At 40.8% G+C, this 9,642-nt stretch overlaps 1 protein-coding gene across 1 annotated transcript; it reads right to left on the bottom strand.

The window, feature by feature from the left end:
- Positions 1-204: 204 nt before the first annotated feature.
- On the bottom strand, positions 205-9,019 carry TLR7 (toll-like receptor 7). Its single transcript, XM_010076693.1, has 2 exons — positions 5,853-9,019; positions 205-292 (listed from the first exon to the last, which is right to left on the bottom strand). Exon 1 carries the CDS (start codon positions 9,007-9,009, stop codon positions 5,890-5,892), a length of 3,120 nt encoding a protein of 1,039 aa, XP_010074995.1. The 5' UTR covers positions 9,010-9,019; the 3' UTR covers positions 205-292; positions 5,853-5,889.
- Positions 9,020-9,642: the final 623 nt, after the last annotated feature.

The raw sequence follows: 9,642 nt of genomic DNA, 5'->3' as shown, positions 1-9,642 counted from the left end.
GGATTTGGGTTTGGGCACCCTGAGCTGCTCCCACTTAATTTTGGCATGCAGGCCAGCTGCCGAAAGAGGGGGCAAGTAGAGCACCTGCCCTTTTCCCTTGCTGCTCCTCCACTCGTGGTATCACCTGCACCAGTTCAAAGTATGTTTCCATGAGAGACTAGAAAAGGAGAGCTTTTCTTTTTCTTTTTGAAAAGATGAACTGGCTGCAAGAGCATAATCTTGTAGAAATATAGTCCTTCCATATATACTTGTGAATCTCAAATATTCTCGGTAAATGATGGGGAAGAATCACCTGCAAACCAGAAAACAAGAATGTAAGGTAAAAACTCTCTTGTGTTTCAGGAATTTTTCCTTTGTTCTTGTACACTGAGAGTAATTTGCCACTGACAGATGTCAGTTAAAAATCAGATTTCAGTGGAGTTCTACAGTTAGCAAAGCAAAAGCACGAAAAAATTAGGGCAGGAAAAGAAGACATATTCACAAAGAAGGTCTCATTGTCAGTTTCTCTCTGAAGTGGAAACCTTCTGTTTTACAAGCTTGCCAGCTTTTCCATAATGATATAAACTCGTTGTCAGTCCTTCAATACTGCCACTACTAGAAAAAGACTGAAAACTTCGTTTCCTCAAATGTTTCTGAATTTGCACCGGAAAAGATGGTTTTGATTTTGTGGGTGTTTATCTTAAAAAAAAAAAAAAAAAAAAGCTCTGTTATCTATGTCTGCTTTTGCTCAGAATTTTGCCATTAGCAATATGTCTCGGTAAGAATAAAGGAAAGAAAACAGAGTGCAGAGAGATAAGGCCATAGATTTAGATCAGGGGCTATTCTGATACCACTTCCTTGGCTCGGGACTGTATATCTTGAAAAACGATACTCTCCCACCAAAACAAAAAAAACCAAAAACCCACTCCAGTTTTACAGAATTTAGTACAGCTTCCTACTCTCAGACTTTTCACACCCAAATTAAGAATTTCTCACTAGGTACACATTTGATTCTCAATTTTGGCTATTTTTCTAATTAAATAATCCCATGTATAAATAACCTCTAAGTGCTCATTAACCAAGGAATGCATGCCTGTTGCTTTTATAAATTGGCTATCCAGATTCCCTTTTCAGTTTCAGCAGCAGCAGATGGACATAGTAGAAATGATTTGACTTCTCTGTGCTTTATTTTTCCCACTTATGCTCCTGGAGATAATGGTGGATTAATGTGTACGTCTTTTGCATTTAGACAGATAATTTATCTTCCCATATTAGGCAACTAACTTCCATATGTATTAAATGAAGCTGAGCTCCTCCAGAGGCAACTGAGAAGAATTATAACCTAAATGACCTGAATATTTTGTTCAGAGTAAATGGAGAAATTTGACCTGGGCCTGATTTTTTTTTCAGATGAACAGCCTATCACAGAGCTTAGTTCTACAGGCAGATACTTTCAGAACAAAATTGAGAAATTTGACAAGGCAGGGGTTATTCAGAAGATAAAAAATATGTTCACAGTTTTGGAGATCCTATCGCTCCAAAATGTGATCTACTACAGACCAAGGGCTCCTGATCTTCAGAGTTTTTTTTAAAGATGCTGTTATGAAGTTCCTTTACAGGATATTATATTTACTACATAACACCCCAAATTTATTGAAGAACAAGGGCCTAAACAAGCTAATGCTATGTTGAAATTAGACCTGCTCTGACTTTCAGAGGTTCCTTCTAACATAAATTATTCTCATAGGGAGACACCTGCAAGTTCCTCATATGTCAGTTCTTAAAAACAGGGAGATCAAAGAGAGAAAAGATGATGTTGTATTTGTATAAACCTATGCTGTAAGTAAGGATGTTTCTTGACAATTTTCATTGATTATTTTTCTTGTCCCACAATAATGATAGCAATTTAAGCAGTGCATTTTTCTGCCAATTCCTCAAGAACTGTAAAAACTTGATAAATTTGCCAATATTCCTCTTCCTTTCTCTTCTCTCTCCTTATTCCACTCCACTTTTGGTCTTTCCAGGCCACGTAGACTAAATACCAAGTCTAGCCATTGGTACAATTTCTGTAAGGAAACAGCAACTGGTGAAGAAGAGCTTTGGTCATCACAGTTGGTGTTTATAATACTTCAGATATTTTTATGTCCACATGACATGGTTATTCAAGACCATCTTGCAACTGATGGCACATGTAAGCCTGGAGGAGCAGTCACCTTGCCTAACTGAAAGTATCTGCAGCGCAGACACCTACGTCTGAGCTGATCACCATGGGAACACTTTACAGCTAATGGAGAGAAATCCTACTTCTGGCTTACAATTACTTTGACCCATCTTAAACTTCTGTGTTAGGATGAGATAAGTGATATTCATAAAATGGCTCTATCATCTCACCTCTGAAGGGAGAATGATGCATAGACCTGTTAATGCAGCTGTAACTGTCTACATTTAGGTTAGCTGAATGCCCTACCTCCTCCTTGTTATTGACCTCACACCAGATCACAAGCTATACCATTGTGAAACCCTGAGGTATAGAAACCTCAGGACTCTTCAGTGTTTTGTAAATTCAGACACTGCTACACCAACCAGGCAAGCAAGCTCCAAGGTTAAAATCCTCATACAGTTAAAGCAATAAATTATTAATTTGAGTCTGTTAAATAACTCCTGCCTTTCTGGTGGTGCTCCATTATAAAAAAAGATTCCAGGAGGAATGGAGGGCATGACCATTTAAGGCATTTCTTGGCTATAAACCTAACAAATCTAAATGAAAATTGTTCTTCCTGTTAAAGAAAGACTTGGATTGAGCTTGTACCCACCAATGAAATGCTCTTAGCTACTATGTATGAAACTACCTTAAAAAAAGCCTCAAACCCAGTTTTCTATGAGCACAGAGGTAATCTTCAGTCTGCAAAACACACAAGGTCCAGGACAGTACGTGGTCCCCTTTTAGCATACTCTGAAGCATTTAGAGAGAAGGATATAGCCCTGCCTTAGCTAATGGGGCTGGTGCCTCCTCCCTGAAGTATGGTAACTACCCAGCAGTGTCACAGCACACAAAAATGGAGTGAGGAGTGGGGCAGGAATTGTCTTCTTTAGCTACAAAAAGAGAACTTGGTGTTTCAGTCTTCCCTCACACCTCTTTATTCCTCTGGCCATGTTTTTTGCAGGGCAAGGGTGCAGGTATCAGGAAGGGTTTTGTCACACAAAAACAGCTGTGGGCTCTTCTCTGGCAACTCATGCACTGGCCGAGAGTGCTGACCCCAGCTGTGGGCAGTGCTGTGCCAGCAGATCACTCATTGCCCACTGCAGACCACAGCACCATTCGCTGTCTCTCTTGGATACTCACAAAATTGTTAGTGCAGCATCACTGGCCTCTCTATAATATTGCACTGCAGCATGTGTAAGCCCCTTACCGTACTGTAAACTTGGACTTTTGTATATATACACATACTGCTACTCACACCATACCCATCCTTTGGATGCTTCTCAATGGAAGAGGAGAAAATACTTCCCAGAAAGGCCAGGTGACCTTGTGCCCTTCTCCTAATCAACTAGGCTGAGAAAGAGGATCTGCTCCAGGTAGAAATGGCGTGGGGAGTCAGAGGGAGATGGTGTGGGAGTAACTGAGGAGCAGAGGTTCCTGTTTCAAGCATTATCTTATTAAAAGAGTCATACTACAGTTCATGTTATCATATTTAGAGATATAGAGTGTTTAGGCTTACAAACAGAACCATCAGAAAGATACATTATTAAAAGTTATGTTATCAAAATATAACAATAAAATTCCCACTTTTTCAACCAGGCACTTCCTACTTCTATGTTTAATAAAAATGCTGTGACAAATTGGGAGGAAAACCCCCTGTTTTCTGTAATATATTTTTATATGAAACTTGGTTTTCATGTTTGGATTCTTGTCTGTCTGGTTGCCTACAATCAAATAAAAAAAGAGACTATTTAAAGAAAGGACCAGGCAGAACAGGCAGGTGAGGAAATGCAGAAGGCAGCTGAAACAAGCAGGTTCAAAGCAGTTAAGAGTTTTAGTTCCCTGTTGGCCAGAGCTGTGACTGAGACTTGCTGACAGAAAAGGAAAAGGGCTTTGAGAGAGAGGGGAGAAGCTGCCTGAACTGTGCTGTGGACAGGCACATCCAGCAAGGTGAGAGGGTGCTGCTGCTCCTCCCAAAACAGAGGTGATCACAGCAAGCAGAGAACCCCTCCATGCCACACACAAAGGTTTAGGCTGCCAGTGCAAAAGGCTTCAGCTTTCACGTGTTTGATGAGGTTGTGCTGTGAACCGGAGCGGGGAACAGGCCCAAGTGTTTGTGTTTCTGAGCAGTGCTTCTTCCCTTTTTCAGGATGTCTCTAAAGTCAGACCCATTACCAGCTCAGGATTTTAGTGGTGCCCCAGCAGCCACTGTGGGAGAGGGACCTGCCTGGGGAACAAGGAGGTGAAGGAGGGCTTGAGGCTGCTCTGGAGCACCACAGCATGACTAAAGAAATGGTGGGATGGATGCTTTCCTTATATGACTTGGTCTTACATGTTTTGCACTTTGAGTGACTGTGTTTTGTTCTGGAAAAAGTCTGGGCAGGTGGAGGTGAGTCAGTGACTTTAGCATGTCCTTATCCCCAGCCCTGGTTGGACCTACTAACACCATCCCAGTTGGCACACAAGGGGTTGTAACACAGGACCTGGAGGGAAAGGGAGAAGCCGAGCTCCTAAAGTGGCTGGCACAACACTGGAGAGGAGCTCTGAGTCCTCAGGGAGGAGCTGGCTCAGCCAGCAGACAAGGAGGGAGGTGAAAGGCAGAATGAAGAGGTTACTTGTAAATTATCCATCAGTGCTTCTTAACTTCTATCATGGCCTAGTTTAGCTGTGGTTTTCTCCATTCTTTCCCCATCTTCCACTTTCTCTTTTTTCTTTTTACCTGCTTTTCTTTATCTCTTCTCACTTCCTCTTTGTTTTACTTGATTTTCTCCATCTGTCTTGTGCAAAGGCTTCCCTCTCTGCTGTCCTGCTCCCTCTCCTCGCTCCGGCGCAGCAGCTCTGTGCACAGGGATTCCCTTTATCATGTAAGTCCTTCCGACCCACAGCCTGCAAGCCCTTCTGAATTTGTTTCTCACATACCTTCCCATTTTAGCCCATACACATTCCTCAAAATCTCTTCAGATTTATGAGCTTTTTGACAAGATGACACAGAGCTCTCGTACCACCCCCAGGCCCCTGACAGCAGTCCCACCAGAGCTTCCTTTCCCCAGTGGTTAGGGCTGTTGCCCACTCAGACAGAAGTGGTAGGCTCAGCAGCTGAAAAAGATTAAAAGATAGTAGTTCTTACATTTCCCGACTCCTAAAATCAAAGCATGAACTTTGCTTAGGGTATTTTCTGAGACAAATGTGTTGGCAAATGCATTTCTTGCTTTTCATAAATACACCAAAAACAGAAATTATCATTTTCTATTAAAATCCCATTTACTCCAACAGTGATCTGAACAGCAGCAACTTTAGGCACCGCCACACTCCTCCCAGCAGTCTATGTACTACAGTAAGCTGAGCAAGTGTCTCACTCAACTTGACCCAACCACAGGAGATGCTGGAGGCCTCTGGTGAACTGAAAGCTCAAAGTAGTGATTCTGTTCCAAACCAGGGACTTCCAGTGCGTAGTGCATCTTCTCTTGCTATGTAGAAATCAATGCCAAGCAAGGTGCAAGTCAGCTAAACATCTGCTGGCAACAGTTTCTGTTCAATCTTGTCATAGCAAAACAAGTGAACTATCAGCTTAGGGACTAATTGTGCATTTCATTTTGGATTATAATATCACCATTACATTTATCCTCCACACTTCAACAGTTCTTCAAATGAAGTTTAGGATCTTTTTGCTCACCATGCATCATAACAATATTTTACAGGGAAAGGCGAAGCTAAACAGTTTCTTGGAGTAGCTTGTTGTAAGCCAGTGTATTACTTGTAGCTATTGCATTTTTCAGGCACTGCCAGAAGTAGGGCTGAGATCGAGGGTTAGTTGGCCATTCCAGGACAGAACTTTTGCAAAGCCTCTTCCTCAGCCGGACATACCGGGACTTTTGCAAAACCTTCTCAAGAAATATCAAGATAATGACATCCATTTTTTCATCTAGAAGCCGCTGGTGGGCCATGTAAAATGTTGTCTTGAATCTGCCACTTTTAATATACTTGTTGGTCAGCACAAATATGGTCTTTTTGCTCAGCTGAATACTCTGGGAAAGGTTGTCAAAGACTGGCTGTCCTGGGAGCCAGTCCCTTCCTTCCAGGCATAAATTGAACTGTCTGGGTTTTTGATCTTCCAGCCTTTCAATCAGTTCTGTCAGCACCCACTCATTCACAGCTGGATCTTCATTGTCATAGGCAATAAAAGCATCGTAGCAAGCATCTGGTAAACGCCTATAGCCCTTCAACTTGGCAGTGCAGTAATGGTAACTATACCACACATCCCAGAAATAGAGATGGCTCATCACTGCGAACACCATAAAGCCTAGGACAGTTGAAGCTGACAGAGCATACAAGATCAAATATGAGGTGTCCAGCTCACAGGTATATAGATCCAAGAAAACCACACTCCTTCCTTTATGTGCCCCTGGGCCAGCACAGGTCACGTCTGTGGCCAGAAGAGGAATAGTCACTTGAGTCTGATTAATCCACGAAACAAACCACACAGCATCACAATTGCACTTGAAAGGATTGCCATGTAAAAGCAGCATTTTCAGGTTGTTAATGACATTTTCAGGGAAGCTAGATTTCTTAATTATTTGTATTTTGTTTGAGCTGAGGTCCAAGTATTTCAATTTAAAAGCACCTCTGAGAAAATGTTTGGTTAGACGTTGAATGCGATTGTTTCGGAGCATCAGTTCTTGGAGCGTTGAAGAGCAATTGGCCAGTTCTCGGGGAACAGTAGCCAGAAGGTTATTGCTGAGGTCCAGAGTTACTAGTTTCTTCACATAGTGGAGGTGTCCCCAGTTGAAACTCTTCATCTGGTTATTGGTTAGATTGAGGATCCGGAGTTCTGAAGGCAGAGCTTCAAAAACACCATGAGGCAAAAAACTGAGTGAGTTGAAGGAAATATCCAGTTGTTCCAGGCTGGTCAGATTCTTGAAGAATGACAAATATCTAGCATTCCCATCCATCCATAAAACATTTAAACGATTTCCTCTGAATTCTAAAATTTTAAGAGATTGGCTTTCCATTCCCCTGTCAATAGAGGTAGAAATCTCATTCTCATTCATCATTAACTTCTTCAGATAGGACAAGTTTTTCGTAAAACTAAGCACATGAGTAACACCTTCTGCCAAAAAATAATGTTTGTTATTGCTCAGGTCTAGAATTTCTAAAAGTCTTAACTCTTTGAAAGCAGTTGAGTATAGCAAGTCAATCCTGTTGTTAGAGAAATCCAAATATTTTAATCCAGACAAGTAGTAGAATTCACTTCCATTTAAAGTTTGACTTATTGCATTACCCGACAAGTTGAGGCATCTGAGGGAACTAAGATCACGGAAGTCTGAGGGGTTAATAAAAAATATGTTGTTTCTACTTAAATCCAGAGTTTCCCCATAATTCAGGCAGTCTTCATTAACTGAAGACTGGTAGGAGGCAGCCTCTTTGTCTTTGGACCTGCAACTTCGCCCATACTCATCATACCTGAAATAATGCATCTCTTGTAATACTTGCCTGTTGTATTGCTCTACTGAAATCCTAGGATTAGAGTAAAATCTATAAAAGTTGCTTTCACCTGAAGAAGGAGAAATTTTATTCACTGAGAGGTCTATGAGTTTAAGAGCTGGGAATTTTTTGAACACTCCCAGGTCAGCAACTTTAATAAAATTAGTCCCAAGATCCAACACTGTTAGATTTCTAAGACCGAGCAATGGGTTTAGATTTCTTTCTCTCAGTTCTTTAAAGACATAACCCCTGAGCCTCAGGGTTTCCAGATTAGAGAGGGAAGAAAATGTCGTAGACAAGTTCAAGGATGGAGAATACATCTTCAGTTCAAAATTAAAGGACAGATCAAGCACTACAAGACTGGGGATAAATTTCAAAAACTGAGCATCTCCAATCTCCTTTATGAGAAAATTTTGGGAGAGGTCAAGCTCTTTGAGATTCCTGATGTTTTTAAACCAGCTGCTGGGTATACTCTGAAGAGAATTACTGTGAAGCCGCAAAATTCTTAAATTTTTCAAGGAATAAAAAGCTTTTGAATGTATCTCAATTGTGCTCTTGGGGCAGGGAATACAAGGATATGGGGCATTATAGCAACGTGGGCAATTACCACTTAGATCAAGAATTTCTAGGTTGTGAAGGGCACTTAAATCATGTTCTTGAATCACTTGAATCATGTTATTGTAAATATACAGTTCTTTTAAAGTAGATGACAAATTGGGTGGAATATGAGTTAAGTTGTTAGACTTCAGGGATAGTATTGTTATTTTTTTCAGCTCCAGAAAGGCCGTTTTTTCAATTTCAAATGAAACATTGCATGGATTACGGTAGTAACAGTTCTGCCCCAGATACAACATTTCTATGTTTCCCAGCCCTGACAAATTAGCTTTTTGGATAGAAAAGATACTATTTGCTTCCAGGCTCAGCAGACGTAAAGTAGTAGGAAGACCCTGGGGTATTTCCAACAGCTGGTTTGCATCCAGATACAATGACTTCAGTCTTGTCAGGGCAGCAAAACTGCCATTCTCAATCTTCGGTCTCCTGGTGCACACATGATCTTTGGGCCCCATTCTGACAGGTACACAGTTGCATCTGAAGTCAATCTCCATGAGGTTTTCAAGATGAGCAAATGATGTTGGATAGATATGGGGAATATGGTTAATACTCAGGGTAAGGTTGGTAGCATTTTCAGGGATCCCTCTGGGGACTTCCATGAGACGCCTATCAGTGCAGTCCACTGTCACAGTACCTTCAGAGGCTTTAACATCACAGGGTAAACTTTTGAGAAACCAAGCTCCTGCCAGCAGCATCGGAAACAGGAAAAGCAAAACAAATGGCAATGCAGTTGACATCTTTGCACAAGGTACCTAAAAATAAGGAAATAGGGAGGTATTAAATTAATGCAATGAGAACCTGTCATATGACATAAGATCAAGCATGTACTGGGTCAGAGCAAATATACAGCTAACCTGGAGTTCTGTCTTTCACACTGGCTAGAAGTGGATGTGCAGGTAGGATTATAAGTTTGGGGAAGGCATATGTTGGTATTTCTTCAAATGCTTTCTTTACTTTCTTATCACTACGTATTGTAGTGGTAAGATAAATATCACTCTCTAAATAACGAATCATAAAGAAAAAATTACTGCAAAAAAAACCCAAAACCCATGGCAAGTGATTAAAGGCTATGTATCTGTGAATTTTCTTTTTTCTTTTTTATTTTTTTTTTAAGGGGAAACAGTACTAAACATCCAGCAGATTGCAATTGTATAATAGCGTAAAAGAACAAAGTTAATTTTTAGGAGCATATGAAAGAGAAAATCTATAGTCACTTAGAAGTTAGTGTAAATTTTCAAAACCACACTAACAGGTGAGTGCCTAATTCAAACTTCACATTATCATAAGGATTTGTAGAATCATCATATAGAATCACAGAATCACTTAGGTTGGAAAAGACCCTCAAAATTATCGAGTCCAACTGTTAACCT

Source organism: Pterocles gutturalis, unplaced genomic scaffold (genome assembly GCF_000699245.1).
Source record: "Pterocles gutturalis isolate BGI_N339 unplaced genomic scaffold, ASM69924v1 scaffold50893, whole genome shotgun sequence".
In the NCBI taxonomy this organism is placed as follows: domain Eukaryota; kingdom Metazoa; phylum Chordata; class Aves; order Pterocliformes; family Pteroclidae; genus Pterocles; species Pterocles gutturalis.
Note: the sequence above shows the minus strand (reverse complement) of the source record. Positions and strands in the feature narration are given on the sequence as shown.

Excerpts from the sequence above, each read along its gene's own strand:
- TLR7 (XM_010076693.1), bottom strand. The coding sequence starts at position 9,009 with ATGTCAACTGCATTGCCATTTGTTTTGCTTTTCCTGTTTCCGATGCTG.